Raw genomic sequence first — 20,617 nt, 5'->3', positions numbered from 1 at the left:
TGCCGATTATGGCTTGAAAATGTCTACCGATATTTTCTGCTGATAAAACAACACTTTCATTTTGCCTAAGTGCTCGATGATTCAAAAAGCAAATATTGCAGTTTTATTTGAAAGAAAATGTTACATACAAATAAATTTTGCATTTTGCACATAACCTATGTTTAAGTAGTTTTCTTGTGTTGCCCAGTGAATGTGTACATTTTTAAAAGCACTGTATTATGTTATTTCTACATCTGTCAGTGGGTCACGACAGTAAGAGTAGCCATGATATCAATTCCACTACAGGGGAGACTTAGGTGAAAAGAAACACGTGCCTAATATATCGGTAATGAAGGGTTGGGAAATATCAGCATATTGGCAAAATATCCAATATTGTGCATCCCTAATTCAAAAAAAAAAAAGCTGCCATTGTTGCTAAAAGTGAGTAGTTCTACAAAATGTTGCATGTGTACTGCTGCTGTTGTGCTGGACATTTGCCACTTGCAGCAATGAAGAAAAACTACAGAAGCTTTCTTTAGAGTTTCTGATATCCAGTCCCATGTTCAGCACACGTATGGGTTCACAGTTCTGCTTTAGTGCAGAGATGCCTGCTGCTCACACAATCAGATGGACACAGGGCAGATAATGATGCGATCCTCCAGCATCACGCTAAGCACCACGAAGATAAAATAGAGCAGGAACATGGTGAAACCCAGAGCCTTGTTCATGTTCCACTTACAGGATGCAATGGAGATGATGACAAAGAGGAGCATGATGAAGAGAAGCACGATGGCGCAGAAGAGGCCGTTGCTGCTGACGGCCACTGGAGCGAACCCGTGGAAGGACGAGTACAGGAGCCACGGGACTGGAAGACTGTTGAGATTAAAGGGCACGGAGAGAAAATTAGATTGCGTTTATCAGCATTTCTTTTTCAAACTTGACACTTAATTCTACCGGAGCTCACCCCACAGTGATGTCAAAGATGTTGCTCCCCACAGAGCTGGACACGGCCATGTCCCCCAGGCCTTTACGCGCCACTATCACACTGGTAATGAGGTCGGGGATGGACGTCCCTGCAGCCAGAATAGTAAGGCCCATAATCTCCTCTGAGATGCCGATGGTCTCACCCACCTAGGAGGGAACACCAAAGCTCAGAGGGGACAGAAGCTACAGAAATAGAAAAGAAGTCTTGCTCTACTTGAACTGACCTGATGGGCCCACCACACCATGAGGTAGGAGAAGATGCCAATCCACATAATAGAGCCCAGGAAAGTGAACGCAAAGAATTTTCTGGATTTCTGTTGGATAAAGTTTGTGATACAAAACAGGACGTTGAGGCCTTTAAAATACCCCAGCTGATGTCGGAGATGTGTCTGGTTCTTTACCTGGTTGCGGACATCTGGAACTGTGAGCCACAGCGGGAAGATTATGGGCAGCAGGATGAGAAAAGTGGCTTGTTTAAGCGGTGTGTTCGGCCATTCTAAAGACAGAGGTTCCTCTTTCTCCTCCTCTTCCTCATCCTCATCTTCACTAGACTCATCGCTGTCGTCATCGCTGTCATCATCATCGCTGTCAGAGTCTTCTGAGCCTCCAGAGCCACCCTCACCCCCTCCTCCTGGCACATCCTCCTGAAGGCATCACAATGGACGACAGCAGAGGCAAAAGAGGAATAAAGGCAAACACCAGAGAAGAGGCCTGACGTTGTAGCTCTGTACAATGACAGGTATCAAAGACTGACTTCTGGGCTTTTTGATAACAACCAGGACGTGGTTGGAGAGTACCTTCTTGTCGTCTGGCTGCTCCTTCTTCTCTGTTTCTGCGGCTGGGGAAGCCTCTGGCTCTTTGGTCTGCTCGGTTTTCCCTCCAGCATCTGTGAAAGGAATCCAGAAATGTTGCACATTTCCCCCTAATGCTGCCACATACTCAGTCAGCTACCTTTAATAATTCCCCTTTTATTCTTAAGACTTTAGCACTGGCCATCTGGAGAAATGAAGCAAACGTATTAATATACTTTCATAAAATAGTACCCTTTGTTTTTTATACAGTATATTGGAACTGTATGCAATTTGAACCTACAGTACAGCATTAAAATGAAGGCTAAGACACTTAAGTTTGTTATCTTATCTTATCACCATGAAGGGCATTAAGCATGTATATCTGATCTTCCTGCAGTCACAGATCTGTTTCTTCTCTTTCATTTCACATTCTGAAGTGTTTTGGTTTCGCCGTGACTCAGAGCTTTGCAGCCCAGACGATCGGAAGCTTTCAGACTCTGTCCAAGATCAGACTCTGAAAGCTCAGTGAAAGCCGCCTGATCCGAGGATGATCGTCAGATCCTCCCAATTTACCTTCACTTTTGTCCTGAGTTTTTCTCTCTGCTGTCCTTCTAGCCACATTATTCAGAGTCTCAGCCTTATCCTTAAATTTCCCTACGAACAATCAAAGAAGCAAAAATTAACTTGGAAATGTGCCATGAATTACTCAGCCATGTGATAATAATAACAATTTCATAGTTTAACAGTTAGATAGAGGATCAATTTAAACTTGGCAGCGCAACATCACAAACAACCGCAACATAATTATACAGCAGCACAGAGCAATGTCATGAACAAACACATTTTTAATACACTTTTCTTCTCTTTACTCTGCTCCTACTACTCAAATATCACATCTTATAACATCTTTTTGTCTGTTAGTGTGGCAGCCGATAATTAAAGCTGCTGTGGGGAACTTTCAATTTGTGTTGATTTTGGCGCCCCCTGTGGACAAAGCCGTACCTCTGATCTCTTGTTAAGTAGTGGTTTTAAACAAAAAAATCTCATCGTGCTTTCTTAAACAGTCACATGTATCACTCACTTTAAATTCCAGCACTGAAAAATGTAAACAAAGGCAGCGTGCAGTTAATCGCTTCGTCTGACACCTACCCCCCGCCAGCAGTTTAAGGCATTAAAAATAACTATATAAAAATAATCAATCTTGTCGCTGATGGTCTGGTTTGCTTTTTTAGGTCATATAGAGACACCAGAATTAATTGCAGTCTATTTCAGACAGACAGAAGGAGCTTTAAGGTAAGTAAAGGAAACCACAGATATTTGTAATGTTGCTTTAAAGCATCTTGATGTCACCGCTGATCTCAGAAGAACATGGACAAAGGAAATGCCGGCTGTGAATCAGATTTGACAGAACCATTCAAAAGCTTGTTATTGTGCTGGAATAGTGTTTGCTGCCTGGAGGCCTGTGAGATGAGGACACAGCGGACACAGGTGTCCTCGCCTATGGCAACCATCCAACAGGAAATAAGACCGTTGCTGTGATATGATCCTATAAGGGAAGAGAACTTTGAAAGCGGTGCGGGACAACTGAAGGCCAGCTATGTGCATACTTGGATTCTATTGTATATTTCACTGTGGGCCTTCAGTGAGATCCCTCCATAGACTGAGATGAGTATTTATCTGCTTAGTATCAATCTGGACTTAGTGCTGCCTTCGTTTAGGACACTTTGCTAATCTGTTTTACTATGAGAAGGACACACAGAAGAGCAGACAATCATTCAGTCAATCATTGCGTCGATATGGAACTCACCCTCTCCTAGCGGGTCTAATGTGTGGATCATGAGCTGGAAGATGGTGTTTCTCATGGTGCTGTTGTGTAAAGAAGCTGAACTTCCACCACGCTGAAGGGCCGGCTTCAACTGAGGAAAGAGACATGGATGTTAGACAACCGTGTCATGACGGAGATCGGGCTTGAATTTTAACTTTCAGTGCTTTGAAGGAGGCATGTTCAGTGGGAGGAAGTCAATAGGAACACTGTCTGTGTCTAGGGTATATTGATTATGGGTTTTTTTTACCTTTAACCAATTCTTGTTCTCTGGAGCGGGAGTGGCGTTATCTTCAGCGTCCCCATTTGTCTGTGTGCAACAATGGTTATTCAGTTACAATCATTTTTATGTTTTTACATTGCTGTTTCACACACTGTACACCATGATATCTTGGTATGTGATGGATTATTTTGTGGAAGAATACTATAGAGTGAGTTATTATATACAGTATATGATAAAGCATTATCATCAGTTGAAATAATAACATGTTACTCGACAGGAACACAGCTCTGCTGAGTGTGACAAAAACCGCAGCTGCACTTTGTGTACATTAAGCCTCAATCACACTCACCAGGGTTAAATACACTATATGTCGATGCTACAGTTTGCACAGAGCCGTGGCTCCTCGAGGGATTAGTGTACTGCGGCTGATCAGCTTTGGTCCCTCAAGGCCTTCGCCGGAGTCATTTCGCTCTTTTGTCACAATTTGCGTAAAACCCACAGCGGGTGGGAGTAGAGAGGTCGCAAGTGATGAATAATGTGGGTTTCTGTTTAAGTGATAAACCACTCCGCTTGTGATGACTCAAGAAGAGACAAAACTGTGCATGAGTGAATGGGCTAGTTTCACTTCTGAGAATATGCATGTTTTAAAGAGTGCTTTATTATCTGATAGAAAAACTTTGTTTCAATATCACTGTTCCAACAAATAAAAGTATGCTTATATGTTTAGAAGCATTTTGACAACTTTGGGGAAATGTCTGCACACTCTTCAAGGTTTCTTCTACCCATTGAGATTGATAAGGCCCAATATTAGACAGCTCTGTGTCAATTGATTGTAGATGAGGGTCGTGTTTTGTCACAGGAGGAGTGCTTACCTTTTCAGGTTCATCCTCAGCAATAATTTTGACAATGTTCTTGTGTTTGAGAAGTTGGGTCTTGAAGGCTCGCTCTATTTGCACATTAAACTTCATGAATATCACATAGAGAGTGTAACTGGTCACCAGCATCATGCTCTCCCACCACATGATGACGTTATCCAAGAAGAACATGATGAGTAAGATGAGGTCAAGAATGTAGAAGGAAACATCTCTGAAGAGTGGCCACCAGGTAAGATGAAGAACCTCCCGGGAGAATAAAGCACACATTCCGATCACGAACAAAATGTTGAACACCGCTGAGCCGACGATAGTGCCAATACCCACGTTGCTGTGGGCGATGAAGACTCCTATCAAGGAGGTGAAGAGTTCAGGAGCAGAACCTCCTGCAGCCATGAAGGTTGCTCCTGCCACGTCGTCAGAGATGGCTAACTTGTCTGTGATTACCCCCAGAGCAGGAACAAAGAACTCATCGCACACGATTGCGAGTGAAATGAACATGTACATCATCCCAATGATGTGGAGGATCACCCAGCCTCGCCTGCGGTCCTCAACAGAAAATAAATCTTCAGGGTACTCCCCCTTAATATGCGGAGCTTCACCAGGAGAAGCAGGGGTGATGGTGGCGACAGGAGGGGCGGGAGCCGGTGTGGGCGTCTCCTGTGTCGGCTCAGGGGCCACAAAGATGCAATGCACAAAAGTCCGGTTTGTGGTTGGGGATGTTGGAGATTCAGTGGCGGTGGATGTTATTAAATCTAAAGTTGTATCCAGCGAATGCACCACATGCGTCTCCGGCGTTGTTTGATCCGTGGACTCTAATTCATGTGTCACAGTGAGAAGTTCCTCTTGCTCCTGAGTGTCTGTTGTAGTCTCCTCAACCCCCTCTGTTGAACCTTCTCCAAAATCCTCTCCAACCTGAGGCAAGGGAAAAGGTCCGTACAGTCTGGCACTGATGGTCAGCTGGTACAGGGTACAGAGAAAAACCCCAGAGAGGAGGAACAGGACCCTGCTTAGCTGCAGTCGCTTCCTTCTTGTACTATGCATTTTGGTCCAAAGCGGTAATGCTACTAGCTATGCAGAATAAAGCAGCATCAGTGGGCTTTGATGGAGCAAAGGGCCGGCTCTCTCCCCAGCAGACAGTGGGGTGACAGGATCCAAAGCTTCAGCGGGGGGATTCATGTTACATCCTCAACTTCTAAGAAAATCCAGCCTATTGGAAAGAAAAGAAACATCAGAGATAACATGACATTTAGACGGAAGGTGGCACAACAGTGGTGAACTACTGAATAACAAGCCCAACTACTTTCTTTGCATGCAGGTTTACAAAGAACAACATAAGGGACAACATGAGCACCTGCAACACATAAATGGACACTGAACGTTAAAACAGGATAACAACTACAATATTTATGGTTAAAAAAAAACAATGCATTTACTTACAAGGAAAGTACAAGCAGAATTCCACAGCTGGTATTGTGGCACAAGCTCCAAACTGTTGCCAATGGCCGAAGGGTTATGTAGGACACAGGACAAGTGTTCACAATGGATCAGCATAATACCTGAAGTCTTCTAAGAGGATTATGTGCATTGTCTCACTCTCACTTTATCATGAGCATAGCATGGTAATATTTAATTTGCTGCAAAATATAAGTGGCGCCTTGGTCTAATGCTAGTATGTTGCATATTTAGAAAATAAAATGCATATGAAGCCTCACACTTTGAAATTATATGTTGTTAAAGAAACATAATAATTAAAAAGGAATGGCTAACTTTCAATCCCAATGCCCAAAATGTATATAATTTTAATATAAATATTAGTTTTAGTTTTGCTGATTTTTTGTGCATACTTTTCTCAGGACAGGAATATGAAAATCCCCTTCGCAAGATTTGATCAGAGGCTATTTTTATTGTAATTTACACTGCTTTAACCCAGACAGAAGCAGTGGTGCACATCATAAAGTTCCTCAAAAACAGTACATACATAGGTCATGCATTTTTGTCGCTTTTAGTCGCTTTTAAGAAAGGTACGTTAACATAAGTGAGACGAGGTAGCCTACCTTAGCTGTCCAACAGTAATGCTAATTTAGCTAGCCTTTCAATTTATGAGCACAGCGCACAGAAATAAACTTTAAGACTTCGCTTTAAGAGTAATAATTGATGTTTTTATTTTTTCTTGTCATGTAAGATTCTGTAACTGTCCTATAAATTTAACAAAACTGAACTTTTAACTGTGAAATCAACATCCACCCACACCACACACCCCACCTGATCATTTTCATTGCGAAAATAATCACACTTTACAGGAATACTGTCTATCAAATTGATCTTGTATCATACAAGATCAATTCGATACACAGACGGTTAATACACAGAGCGTCAGCCAGATCAAATGTTTTTCTTTTCATTTATTTAACAAATGTAAAGTAACACAGAATCATTCAGGGAACTATTAAGATTTAAAATTTGGTATATGAGGATGTGAGCATGTTTACAAGACAGAAAAAAGGTGTGTGTATTTGTGCACTCTTTATAAACAAATACGTATTGCAAAAAACACATTTTAACATTAAGTAAAATATATTCTGTTTTTTTCTTAGGTGTAAAATATAAACTCACTGGCCACTTAATTAGGTGCACCTGTACAATCTAATGCAGGTCAATACAACAGCACTGCCATGGACTCTGCTCTTATGAAGCTTTTGTTGACTTTTGTTTTGTTGAGAGTCAGAAGTGTGTAAATTCAATGATGTTTATTACTGAGGCCGGAGTTAAAGGTGCTGTTGTAGTGAACTTAAGTATACTGAGATGTGTCTCTAATCTTTTGTCCTCCCTATTTACATACACGAGGGGGCCAGAGTATTAGAAACACCTCTGAATATAATACAGCTCGGTACAGCCCCGCCACCAATTATGACCTTGACGCTGAAACATCATTGAATTAACACCTCTGTGACAGCTTAGAAAAAAGCCTGTACATTACAGGCAACATCAAAGCAAATCTTATGGCTGAGCTGTTGTACTGGATTACATTAGATGTTTCAGGTGTACCTAATGAATTGGCCGGTGGGTGTAGATTTGATACTTTACTAAAAAACATATAAAAAGTTTGTCTGTCAGGCCACTTACATACAAATGTGATATCTACCAACATTAATCAGATGAAACTATTCAGTATTAAAGTCACTTTTTAAAGACTGCTTTTGAAGTAAAAAAAAACAACCTTACTGAATGATATGAGACCTAAATAAAATCGTACAGTGGGCTGTCCTTTACTTTCCCTGTAACAGAGTATTCAACTTCAACATCATAGAAAGCAGTTGTATGAAATATCAATTATTTGAACTAATCACAGATATTTAAATGATTTCATTGCAGTTATTATACACACAGTATGTTAGTTTAATTGCTGCTGTTTACATTTCTCTGAATGCACAATGCGATCATATAACAGGCAGGCAAATAAAACCAAGAAAAAACATACACATATAATAAAAGCATAATTTCAGCTTCTTTGCCCACAACGCACTAAACAGGGCATAAAATGACACGATAATGAAACATCAGTCTCACCACCAAGAAGATGAAGTAGAGCAGTGACATGGTCAAACCCAGCACCTTACTCGTCCTCCACTTACAGGATGCAATGGAGGTGATGACTGAGAGGAATGAAAGGAAGAGCAACACGATGGCGCAGAGGACCCCGTTGCTGCTTACAGGCACTGGAGCCAAACCGTGGAAGGACGAGTACAGGAGCAATGGGACAGGAAGGCTTTGACAGAAAAAGACAGAGACAAACAAATGTTTGTTTGTTAATCAGAGTGTCCTGTCAATCATGACACAACCGGCCATGAAAACTCACCACACTGTGACGCAGAAGATGTTACGGCCCATCGAGCTGGACACAGCCATGTCCCCCAGGCCTTTACGTGCTACAATCACACTGGGAATGAGGTCAGGGATGGACATCTCTGCAGCCAGAATGGTTATAATCTGATCGGAGACGCCGATGGTCTCACCCACCTACAAGAGTGACCCCATGCTCAGACTGAATACAAGCAAGAATGTCTCTCATGTTTTGTTCAACTTTAACTCTTTCAAATATAATTAAGAAATAGCATAGCATTGTTGTACAAAGTTTCCTGATGTCTTCTTTTTAAATACTGTAATAATCAATGTAATCTCAAATTTCATCCCATTTTTGTGGCCACAGAAACTGACCTGACAGGCCCACCACACCATGAAGTAAGAGAAGACAGCAATCCACACAATAGAGCCCAGGAATGTCACCACAAAGAGTTTTCTGGATTTCTGTTAAAGTTTGTCATGTAAAAGCAAAACAAGATGTTAAGACCTTTAAGATACCACAGCTGACGTCAGGGATGTGTCTGGTTCTTTACCTGCTTGCGGACATCTGGAACTGTGAGCCACAGCGGGAAGATTATGGGCAGAAGGAGGAGGTAAGTGGCTTGTTTACATCGTGTGTCGGGCCAGTTTAAAGACAGAGGCTTATCCCTTTTCTGATCTTCTTTCTCTTCAATCTTCAAATAATCGCGATCAATGTCATCCTCATCCCTTATAGCATCTTCATCGCCTTGTGACCCATCCTCTCCTGCGGGCACACACTCCTAGGAAAGAGCATTTTTGTGTTGCTCATGTGGGCAATAGTTTAAGCATAATAAAGATTAAATGAAATACCAAAGAAGCCCTAAAAAGTTATTCGCCTGAAGTTGTAACCTTGTACATTGGCTCTTATTAAGACTTAAGGTTATAGAGATATTTAATAACTGCCAGTACATGGTTGAAGAGTACCATCTTGTCCTCTGGCTGCTCCTTTTTTACTCTTTTGCTGCTACGTTTTCTACAGTGCTGCAGCTCCTCAAAGGGGGAGTCTGCGCTTCCTGTTCGTTTTGCTTCCCCAATGTTTAGCATTCCCCAAGATGTTTAGCATTCAACAGTAGGTTGGAGTAGAGGTGACATGAAGGATGAGTACTGGCGGTTTCTGTTTCATGAGCAGTTTTGATAGCATTGCAGAATGAGAGACAAAATGATGAATTCAGTTTTCTCAATATTAAACATAGATGTTGCTTTTTTCACAACTATTTTATCAGTATGTGTTGTTCTTAAAGGTGTAGTAGATGTGTGATCAAATATGTATACTGGCATTGCAACATGCAAGTATGTAAATGTTCTTAGATGTATTTAGTCAATGTCAGTAATGTGCTTGCAAACTGTCCCATAATCACTGCTCTTCGTGGTTTCTCCCACTCTTGTAAAAAGAACAACAAATACCAGATTCATGATACTGTTGGTCACAGAGTATAGGAGTAGGAAAAACCTTTAATTTAATTCAAATGAGAAAGAACATATGTCACAAGAGTGCTTACCTTTTCAGATTCCTCCACAGCATCAATGTTGACAATGTGTTTGTATTTGTGAAGTTGGGTCTTGAAGGCTCGCTCTATTTGCACATTAAACTTCATGAAAATCACATAGAGAGCGTAACTGGTCACCAGCATCATGCTCTCCCACCACATGATGACATTATCCAAGAAGAACATGATGAGTAAGATGAGGCCAAAAATGTAGAAGGAAACATCTCTGAAAAGTGGCCACCAGGTAAGATGAAGAACCTCTCGGGAAAACAAAGCACACATTCCGATCACAAACAAAATGTTGAACACTGCTGAGCCGACGGGTAGTCCAAAACCCATGTTGCCGTGGGGGATGAAGACTCTTAACACAGCGGCAAAAAGTTTTGGTGCAGAACATCCGGCAGCCATGAAGGTTGCTCCTGCCACATCGTCAGAGATGGCTAACTTGTCTGTGATTACCCCCAGAGCAGGAACAAAGAACTCATCGCACACGATTACAAGTGAAATGAACATGTATATCATCCCAATGATGTGGAGGATCACCCAGCCTCGTCTTCGGTCTTCAATAGAAAATAAATCTGCAGGGTATTTACTTCTAATATGTGGGACTTCACCTGGTGAGGCAGGCATGATGGTGGTTACGGATTCAGGGGCCACAGAGGTGCATTGAATGGTTGGATTTGTGTTTGGCAAAGCTAGAGATTCAGAGGGGTTGAATGCTTTGAAATCTGAAGCATCCACTTGTTGAACCACATGCATATCTGCTGTTGTTTGACCTGTGGACTCTTCTGTAGTCTCTTCAACCCCCTCTGTTGAATCTTCTCCAACCTGAGGCAGGGACAATGGCTCATACAGTCTGACACTGATGGTCAGCTGATAGAGGGTACAGAGAAAAACTAGAATCCGGCTCAGCTGCAGTTGTTTCCTTCTTGCAGAATTCATTTTGCCCCAAAGAAGCTGTGGTATTGGCTTAAAAAAAAGGTGCAAAAATGGGCAACAGGAGAGAGCAAATTCAAGTTTCTTCACTTAAAGACAACAGAGGATAAGTGTAGTGTCTTCTTTGAACACCGAAAGCGATCACAGAAGCAGTGGTTTCGGTCACAGTCTGAGCTGGCTAAACTTTACCTTGAGACGGACGATTCTTCATCTTCATCACCAGTTTCTATGGAAAATGTGCCATTACATTATCATCATCCAGGATTCTGACACCATCGCCAAAATGCAAGTATCTAATTGTGCACGCTGGGCAAAAATCTTCCCCTTGGGACATCGAGCATTTTCCAAGAATTACTTTTCACGCGCAGTTAAGTGCACAAAAACAACTTCTGTTTACATCAACCCCCGCCTTAGAGCGGGTCTCTCACGTAACAATTTGAACTGTTGAAAATGGATCAGGAGTAATATGAACCTGATAAAGTCTCTAGCTTTAAATTTATAATGTGCAAAAGCCAAATGAATCAATGTTAAAATGATCGAGTTTCCTTGTTAATTCTCATTTAGAATTTCCACGCACAGAAGTATGAAAATGTTCACATAGGAACTCTTTATTCGAACGTACACTGTTGTCACCCGGACGGAAGTAGTGGTGGACATTACAACACAAACACTGGATGGCGAGCGAAACGTTGAATGGCACGTAGACATTTATTCTTTGACAGACAAAATATATAGTCTATAAATTCACTTATGATTAGTTATCTTCTCATGTTTGTTAAACAGTATCCAGAAAGTATCTTCTGGTGGTTCTTTTTGGTGTTTTGTTGCAGGATGCTACCGTTAGTTAGCAGAACAGCCAGCCAACATTAGCTAACAGTCCTCTGCTGTGACATATTATGTCCCTTTAAGCTTTCACCATTGTTAGTGGTCTTTGTTTGATCTAAACTAACCTCATTATGACACTCCAAATGAAGTGGCGCTAAGATAAACACTAGATCATATTAACCGAAATAATTGATAATGGACCTTGTCAACATTTCCTACAGAGACAGGAAAAGATGCTAACGATAAGTTAACGACAGTTAACTCTTAGTTTGTGCTGTTGACCTCACAAATATCATATTTGTCTTTCTTGTCCTTCAGCGGGAGCACACTGGAAGATACTCTAAGTCTATTGTATAACTGGGACCCAATATAAGCAGTAAGCCATGCCTACCGTAGTCTTAATGGACGTGTCCCTGTCCATGACACGGCCAGTGTCGCTGGATGGCAGCGAGGAGTTTCAGAGGAAGAACCTGGCTGTCCATGGACTGAATATGTTGTTTGAGCACATGGCCTCAAACTACCGCTTAGAGTTCACATCACTGATGGCCTTTTCTTCCCTCTGGGAGCTCCTGGTGCCTTTTACCAGGGATTACAATGCTTTACAGGTAAAGTGTGCCTCATGTGTGAAGCAAATCTAATAAAATAGAAGACAACATTAGTCTGAGTTGGGTATTTAATGTTTAATAATTTTTTTTTCTGTGCAGGAGGCTTTGAGCAACCTGGAAGACTATGACAAAACCTGTGTTGAAGCGGCTCTTCAAGGAGTTAGTAACGTGGTGCAGCAGGAGTGGGGCAGTGCCTGTCCCTGTCAGGTATTTTGGTCCTTTCATCAATAATATACCAATACTCAATTTCATATTAAATAAATAAAGTGTATGTGGGTCAACTCATTAATCTCCAATGAGCTTAGCTACATTTGCTTATTTATGTGACATAGGATTATGTCTATGTACCCTCTTCCTTTGTCCTGTAGGTGGTGCTGGTTACTGATGGATCTCTTGGTATTGGAAAGGGTTCCCTACGTCACTCCCTCCATACACTGAAGCAGCGTGGAGATGACAAGAAGTTCCCACTCCCTTTTCCTTTCCCTACCAAACTTTTCATCATGTGTGTAGCCAATGCAGAGGAGGTACGGTGATACCTTTTTTCATGTCTGCTCAGCAATTAGTTTCTTTTTACTTGTATCTTGATCTGATAACAGTCAGTGTTCACCATGTCAGCGTTAGCCTTTTACAAGCGGCCTCAAAAAATGCAACCCCTTGTCTTGTGTAATTGCAGTTACAGATGACTGATGCCATGGACAACTTGGAGGAGCTACTTCATATCAGTGGAGGGGATGGACAGATCTTCACTGTGGAAGGACCACTTTGCATGAAGAGTGTACAGGCCATGTTTGGGTATGATTCCTTCACTCAGAATAATAAGTATAGTTATGTATATCATGTTTTCTATATTGACTAAGGAATCTGTCTTATTATTATATGTCTTCAGGAGGCTGATTGATCACGCGTACTCTCCCTTCCATGCTGTCTTGCACTGTGGGAACCTGTCCTCAGACGTTCAGGTTTTCCCTCGCCCTGAACCAATTGTGATGGATGAAGAGGTGGAGCCCATGCCGCGAACAGTCAATCCAGGTGCTGCTTTCAAATTTCATGAAAATTATTAAAAATAAATAAATAATTATTAAAATATTTTTTAATTTTTTACTCTTAACACATCTTTATTCTGTTTCAGATTTGGAGATCGTAGGCTTCATTGAAATTGCTGACATTTCCAGTCCCCCCGTTATATCCAGACACTTGGTATTGCCTATTGCTGTCAACAAAGGTTAGTGTTGAAATGTGTTGTGTTGCTATAACAAAAAGCACTCAAAGACCTATCGTTGCTTATGTGTAACCAGTTTTCAGTGAAGAGTTTGTTAAAGTGAGCAGTCTATTTAAACTGATTTTCACGGATGATTTGGCCCAACATTTCAGAATTGGTTTCCTGCTTCAAAAAACACTGTTCACTGCATTTTTAAGATCAACGTTGTATTTTTGCAACAGCTCAGATTGTGCTTCCAGTTATGCAATAAATGAGTAAATAGGGAGAATATGTAAACAAGCTTCTGGGAACAACACACAGTAATTAGAGTAAATAAAATAAATCAATAAATAGTTAAAGTATTAAATATACTGTATATGTATTTTTAAAAGCCATTTTACACTGATTATTGTCCTCTTTCACACAGAAACTAGCTAACCTTTTAAAAAACACAAATACCCTGATCATGCATGCCACATGTCAGATTATGGTATGATCAAAAACAAATGTTCTGCTTTATTTCAGAGGTGGATGAAGTCGGTACTGGAGCCACAGATGAGCTTGAGGAGGAACCCTCTGCCAGTCAAATGGCAGGAAAAAGTCCCAATTTTTGTGTACTTCTACATGGCAGTCTTAAAGTTGAGGGAATGGTGGCACTGGTCCAGCTGGGGTAAGATGCAACAACTGTTTAAACATCACACATTAGAATTCCCTACTATCCTAATTTAAAATGTAGTGTATTTAAATATCATCACACCTGCAGAGTAAAACTGTTTAATACACTTTGGAACTGGCCTAAATCTGGCTTGCTTATTCTCAGGCCAGATTGGTACGGCATGCTGTACTCTCAGGCAGACAGCAAGAAGAAGTCGAACCTGATGATGTCTCTCTTCGAGCTTGGTTCAGATCCTCTGCCTTGGCTGGGCAAGATTTCACATTTGGGACCAATATCAGGTAACCCCTTCATCACGAGTGCTCTCTCTGCAGACAAACAAACAAGCAAACTACATGTTTTCTACATGTTTAGAGCCAACAACTACAAAGTCTATTTAGCAAACGGAAAAAAAAATATTTGCTGTATCCTTCTTCCTAACAGCATAAACTAGGTCATATTTGGAACATTGTAAAACCACTGCATTTTAATGTGACATATGACTCACTAACCCATGAATAGGTAAATGATAGTTTATCACTAGAGATCAAAGGCCTCTCTGAATGTGTACAGAATCAGGCAGTTAATCAATTACACAGTTTTATAACAAAGACTGGTTTGATCGTGATAGTGACTTCTCCCTGATGTCCCATATTTCAGAGGCTGCTGAAAATCCCTATGGAGAGGATGACAGTAAAAGTCCTTTCCCTGTACAGCCCCAGGTCAAACGGAGCTATGCACAGAATGTCACTGTGTGGATTAAGGCCAGTGGACTACAGGTAAACTAAAATCACGCTTTAAAAGCTTTTTCTTTTTGTTTACAATTAGTCTAAGTTGGTGGGCTTCATTTTTATAAGGTGCTCCCAAAGTGCACATGGTACTTAAGAGAGAATTATATCCCAGTACTCTGAGATTTTATAGGTCCAACTTCAATGTAATTATACCTAATTCTAATGGATAAGGTGTTTTATTGTAGGTAAAGTATTTTAACCCTCACTTTACCAACTCTACAAAAACTGATATTATGTGAACTCTATGAATAGTAAGTTTTGAACTGAACACAAGATACTTGTGCCCTAATGATAAGGATAAGCACTCAGTATAGAAACCCCTCCCCTTGAGGCCTCATCTTAATACTTATTAACCTACCACATGACCATTAGTGGTCACTGCAACCCAAGCAGCATTGCCAACTTCAACAGACACACAGTTAGCCTTAACAATGTGTTTATTTACAAAAGTAATTCAATCATTATTACTCAGATTAAGGACTATGAACGTGTCGAGTATATAGTCAAACATTTTTGAACGTAATTAACTTAATTACGCTGTCCTTCTACAGACTGATGTGCAAAAGATCCTGAGAAATGCAAGGAAATTGCCAGATAAAACTCAAACCTTCTATAAGGTAAGTTCATTTAAATTTCCTCTGAACTATGACATTTTTCTGCCACGCTGGTTTAACTCAGTTGGTAGATCGGACTCCCCACATGCAGAGGCTCAGTCCTCAACGCACTGATTGCAGGTTTGTCTCCTGGTCTGCGGATCATTTGGTAATTCATCCAGCAATCTCTACTCTCCTCATTTCCTGTCTCTCTTTAGCTGTTCTTTACAATAAAGGCAAAAAATCTCAGTATTTTTCTTTATTTAAATTGCTTAATTTTGCTTTGATCCGTCAGGAGCTGAACCGTCTTCGTAAAGCTGCCTTGGCTTTCGGTTTCTGGGAGCTACTGAAGGGAGTAGCCGATCTGCTGGAGAGGGAGTGCACCATGCTGCCAGACTCTGCCCATCCGGACGCTGCTTTCCAGCTCTCACATGCCGCACAGCAACTCAAACTGGCCAGCACTGGTGACTCCCAGTATGCAGCTTTTGATCACAACATTGTTCCTATGCACACAGACTTCTGAAGCTGAGCAACGTCAGAAAGAAAGAATGAATGAATATGAACTAAAATGCAGCAGCCTCAGCCTGTGTGGACCAACGAGGAAACGGCACCTGTGTGTCCCGAGTGCTGTTCAAAGAACTAATGAGAGGGGCTGCTTCAAGGACGTGTATGTGGAATCTAAGAAAGTCGGATTCATATGATACACTTTTAAACCCGGCCTAAATGGTTAAATGTACATCATGAGGTTAACTTGTACAGATTTTTTTTACATGTTTCTTTGTTGGTTGTTTTCACAAATGACCAAATTAAAATTTCATTTTTATTTAGTATCACAATTGCCTGGGAAATGACTGTTAACGCTGGCATTTAAAATGAATGTCACATAATGAAAAACAGAACAAAGAAGGGATGCAAATATAAAATTAGTCATCACAGGTTATTTTTGAGCATACAGAACATATAATACTCTCTGTACTTCAGCAGTCGCCAGCATAATTTTCCCTGAGGTTTGTTAGAAAATTCAGAAATCTGGAATGATTAGAAATACACTAAGTGTTGACAATGTTGTTGCTTTCTTCATTCACACCTAAAACATTGAATATCAACAGAAGGGTTTCCTTATCAGAGCCCGTTGCGAGTGACACAGCAAAAATACTGCATTAAAAAGGGAAGAAACACTGTCATACAGGATATGAATTTCTATGGCTTTCTACAGGTCTTTACTTGTTAACTAACTTCCAAAAAAAAGACATCTAAGAGAACTTAATCAACAGTAAACAAAGACTGTTTATGCAATGATGACATATTGCATATAACGTGGGATTTTTCATCCATAACCAAATTATTTTAGAGAGAACAAACAAAACCTCAAACTGCTTTAACTGGACCGTGGTTTACGGGGATCATTTCAACGTTTTCTCCAGTAATAAACAGGCAGCAAAGGTGTTAGAATTGTTATCGGGGCTGAATCTCAATTTGCTTTCCTCTTCTTGGTACGGAAACGTCTCTTCCTCTGCTTGTAAAGATGACGGAAGTTGATAAAAAGTCCTGAAGGGGGGTGGAGTGGCAGAACTTCAATTTCAATATCAGAACAAACTTGCTGAAATTATAACGGAGCATTTATTTAAAGATATAGATGGCTGTTTTATCTGGACACTTACCCAGAAACATGAGAGCAAGATAGATGTGCAGGAAGTAAGAGAAGCTCACAGAGGTACCGAGTGATTTTGGCAGAGGAATGCTGAAGAGTTTGGTCTGGTCAAAGATGGAAATGGATTGTATCACAGCAACGGCTGTATGGGATTGAGAGATAACATTTTAGCACTTCTGCGTGTAGAATAATAACTCCCGGTAATTTGGAGGGAAGTAAACAAGCTCACCTTCAGCGATAACTCCCAATGGGTACAGTGGAATCCAGATGGTGTATCGCAGCCATGTGAGAGTTTTCCACTCCGTATTGAAACAGCCCAGCATGTAAAATGGGTACCTGTAATTTAAGCTTCATGTTAGCATTAGGCAGCATCAATAACTAAGTAGCAGAAATGATCTGCTGTTACACCGATTCTTGCTGCACCAGCTGCTTAAACCTTTGACACTCAAGTTGAGACTGTAGTTACTGTAGTGAAGCTGCTAAACCGAGCAGATTTGCACTGGGGTCTTTTTCTGACCGTGTGCTTTTTCAAGATCGATGAATCTACTAATTATGTTCTCGTTTGATCTGAACATCGGTAAATAATGTTGACATGTTTTTTTAACTGTCAAAAACCTAAAACAGAATTATTGTGATGTCAGACGAAAGAAAAGTAACAAATTCTGACATTTAAGATCCTGGGCTGTCAAATGTTTTGCTTTCTTGACAAATAATTAACTGATAATCATTGCTGCAGATTTACTTCCTTTGTTTGATTTAATGACTTATTGTTGCAGCTATAATTTTATCATTGGCAACATTAAAAACCTATGTGGTTTTGTGGGCAGAATGAAGCCAAAAAGTACCATTATCCCATTTTATAATATTTTAGATCACAAATTTACATGAATAGTGACAAGGCAAATGCATACTTACCTAAAAATCTCAATGGCGCTCCACAGATAGAAAACGAAGAACACCACTGGCTGGTTGTGCATTTCCTCCAAACTACCGAAGATGATGAAGAGGATAAAGTTCCTTCCAACCACCTTGTAAAACAACAAAACCCAGAAAGTCACTTACACGCCACCTGGTACATGCATTTTTAAATAGCGCAAAGCAGGTATCACAACAAATCCAAACTCTGGGAAGTGTACCTGTATAAGAGTTGGAATAACGCCTGTCCGGACTACCCCAAACGCAGCATTTAGGACCTCTACTGCTGCCAGGATCTGGCAGAAGAACATGACATCCGATATGGTGTGAAATGTGTCATAGAGCGAGTCTGAAATGAGAGTAGGGTTGAAATTGACAGGATTTGGTGATAAAATGGATCGATGAACTTTAATCTACAGCAGTGTATGTCCTCACCTCGGCCAAAGATGAAGAGCCGCACAGTCATGTTGACAAAGATCCATGAAAAACCAAGAAACTGTACCAGGTTGTATACAAACAAGAATCCACTTTTAAGGCTGACAAACCCTGAAATATTTAAGAGACACAAAACTCATTGAGGTAACAGATGCAGACAGCTTGCTTATACAAAGATATACCAAATGTCTACCCCCAAAAGTTTTCCACATATTTCCGTACTTACCCTCTTCTGTTTGCCTTGCAGCCTTCAGCCTGTTCTTTTTCTCCTCCTTTTTAAAGTAAAATAAATGTATTTATAAAGTTCTCAGTCTTTGCCTTTGATATTAATAGTACAATCTTAGTTCTGATACATTTAACACAGCTGGAACAAAGCTGTAAAATGCAAATGGTTGGACATCTCACCTTTTCCCGGATCTCCATCTCAGCGTCTGACTCGTCCAGCCAGCGGTCAAAGTCAGGTGCCAGGAAGACTGGTTTGCGCTCCTGCAGTGTTAACCTTTCCCACCAACCTCGCTGCTCTTTCCGCACTGTAATATTCACCTGCCGCTGTGTGGACTTGAAGCTCACCTAGAAACAGTTTCAGTTAGTGAGCACTGCCAGCAAAACTAAGCAACATAAGAAAGAAAGAGCAGTAAATGTCTAGAAGTGACTTTAAAACAGATGCATACCTCTGGCTTTACTGGTAAAAGAAACTCCAAGCTGAACTCATATTCATTTTGTCCTTTTGCACCATGGCCCTGCCCTTAAACACAAGATACCATAAATAGAGTCACAAATGATCAACCTTAAAAAAATATATTCAAAGTCAAATGATCATCGAATGTATGTTACCTCTAAACTGGAGCACTTTTTCATTTACGCTGACATCAATATTCTGCAAAGAGAGAGAGAGAGAGGCGGATGATGAGCTGACTTCCTCTTACAGATATTTTAGCACCATATTACAAACCTGTGTCCACTCCAGCTTAACAGTGACATAAGACATATAAACAGTCAGAAAGAAAACTCAGTTAAGATAAAGTTACACAAGAATCTGTAATCCATACTCAGTGGTGTTATCAAATTACCAGCTAAAATAATTTCCTGGTGTGAAGAGGAAATGAGCAGTTTCACAGTGTCTCCACCCCAATCAACCCTTCTTCATGTTGTAGCTCGCTGTATAATAAACATAATGGCATTATTCTGTGATACAAAAACACACTACATGAATGCCATCATTTAAGACCTGAGCATCAAGAGTGTGCTGAAAAGGCTCCTTCCTGTGACTTGAAATCTTAGGGTGACATAACTGGGTGAATGTACACCTTTTCAGCACCTGTGCACTGACCTAACTTGGGAGTAATGAGGTATTTGTTCTTGTTATTAATGTGACTGGCTGAACACACAATCGCATGATACTCTTTAATTTGGCGCATCCGTGAACAGGTTTGGCGGGGTTAAACCAGATAAATAATAGGGCTACTGTCTAAAAGGATCTCTTGGTTTATTATCCAGCATGCAAAGTGTACAGCTACCAGCGGTGTGGCAGTTACCAGAGCCTGCATGCCACATTTGCATTACTTGATATGAACCCTTGGAGTAACAATAAAGCACGACTTGGTCAGTAATTCAAAATGTCCTGATAAGAGGCTGCAGGCAGGTGGTGTTACTCAAGATACTTTTGTTAGCTCACCTGAGCGTCTGTCAACTCCACTCGCAGGTAAATGTCTTCATGGCGTTGAGCCCAGTAAACGAGAGGTGTAAGTGGCATTGTGCCTTTTTTGTTTTTTAAAGAGGTTTGTTTAGAACAGCTCCAGATTGAGCAGACAATGAATGAAGCCGCATTGCTTCATGCTAGCTTTCCTTCTGCTCCAGCAAATACCCAGAATATTCTGCGAACGCGCGCGCTCGCCATCTGTCAGCGCAGAGACGTGCTCGTGCAGGAGCCATTGGTCGTGCTCCACTCTGATTGGCTAGTGGTGAATGTTTAC

The 20,617-nt window shown here is 40.9% G+C and overlaps 5 protein-coding genes across 6 annotated transcripts; 1 reads left to right on the top strand and 4 right to left on the bottom strand.

The window, feature by feature from the left end:
- Positions 1-602: 602 nt before the first annotated feature.
- Positions 603-5,715, bottom strand: LOC138612935 (sodium/potassium/calcium exchanger 1-like). The gene is made up of 9 exons (XM_069686469.1): positions 4,672-5,715; positions 3,827-3,886; positions 3,562-3,670; positions 2,328-2,408; positions 1,761-1,849; positions 1,365-1,607; positions 1,188-1,277; positions 944-1,110; positions 603-852 (listed from the first exon to the last, which is right to left on the bottom strand). Exons 1-9 carry the CDS (start codon positions 5,713-5,715, stop codon positions 603-605), a joined length of 2,133 nt encoding a protein of 710 aa, XP_069542570.1.
- A 2,481-nt stretch (positions 5,716-8,196) lies between these two features.
- On the bottom strand, positions 8,197-11,239 carry LOC138612964 (sodium/potassium/calcium exchanger 1-like). Its single transcript, XM_069686504.1, has 6 exons — positions 11,169-11,239; positions 10,056-10,129; positions 9,069-9,296; positions 8,890-8,979; positions 8,531-8,691; positions 8,197-8,440 (listed from the first exon to the last, which is right to left on the bottom strand). The coding sequence occupies exons 1-6, from the start codon at positions 11,194-11,196 to the stop codon at positions 8,197-8,199; spliced, it is 825 nt and encodes a 274-aa protein (XP_069542605.1). The 5' UTR covers positions 11,197-11,239.
- LOC138612603 (sodium/potassium/calcium exchanger 2-like) lies at positions 10,146-10,673 on the bottom strand (the record flags this gene model as incomplete). The annotated part of the gene is made up of 1 exon (XM_069685962.1): positions 10,146-10,673. A coding segment is annotated over exon 1 (528 nt), but the record flags the coding sequence as incomplete, so codon positions are not given.
- Positions 11,240-11,617: 378 nt separating the features above from the next.
- On the top strand, positions 11,618-16,807 carry ints14 (integrator complex subunit 14). The gene is made up of 12 exons (XM_069686751.1): positions 11,618-11,675; positions 12,123-12,409; positions 12,509-12,616; positions 12,778-12,933; positions 13,083-13,201; positions 13,296-13,438; positions 13,539-13,631; positions 14,133-14,277; positions 14,428-14,561; positions 14,920-15,038; positions 15,602-15,667; positions 15,939-16,807. Exons 2-12 carry the CDS (start codon positions 12,188-12,190, stop codon positions 16,164-16,166), a joined length of 1,533 nt encoding a protein of 510 aa, XP_069542852.1. The 5' UTR covers positions 11,618-11,675; positions 12,123-12,187; the 3' UTR covers positions 16,167-16,807.
- On the bottom strand, positions 15,864-20,490 carry hacd3 (3-hydroxyacyl-CoA dehydratase 3). Of its 2 annotated transcripts, none has more exons than XM_069686753.1 (11): positions 20,320-20,490; positions 19,479-19,521; positions 19,316-19,389; positions 19,050-19,214; positions 18,871-18,916; positions 18,645-18,755; positions 18,431-18,558; positions 18,210-18,322; positions 17,524-17,630; positions 17,305-17,436; positions 15,864-17,191 (listed from the first exon to the last, which is right to left on the bottom strand). In XM_069686753.1, the coding sequence occupies exons 1-11, from the start codon at positions 20,395-20,397 to the stop codon at positions 17,115-17,117; spliced, it is 1,074 nt and encodes a 357-aa protein (XP_069542854.1). In that variant the 5' UTR covers positions 20,398-20,490; the 3' UTR covers positions 15,864-17,114. The 2 variants fall into 2 exon arrangements, with proteins under 2 accessions (XP_069542854.1, XP_069542855.1); XM_069686754.1 differs by lacking the exon at positions 20,320-20,490 and adding an exon at positions 19,597-19,636 and having other exon boundaries at positions 15,866-17,191.
- Between the last annotated feature and the right edge of the window lie 127 nt (positions 20,491-20,617).

The sequence above is a fragment of the Semicossyphus pulcher genome, unplaced genomic scaffold (genome assembly GCF_022749685.1).
Source record: "Semicossyphus pulcher isolate SPU_LCO1_2020_fin unplaced genomic scaffold, fSemPul1.0.p SCAF_8, whole genome shotgun sequence".
Taxonomy (NCBI): Eukaryota; Metazoa; Chordata; class Actinopteri; order Labriformes; family Labridae; genus Semicossyphus; species Semicossyphus pulcher.
The sequence above is the reverse complement of the archived record's forward strand: the minus strand, read 5'-3'. Positions and strand labels throughout refer to the sequence as shown.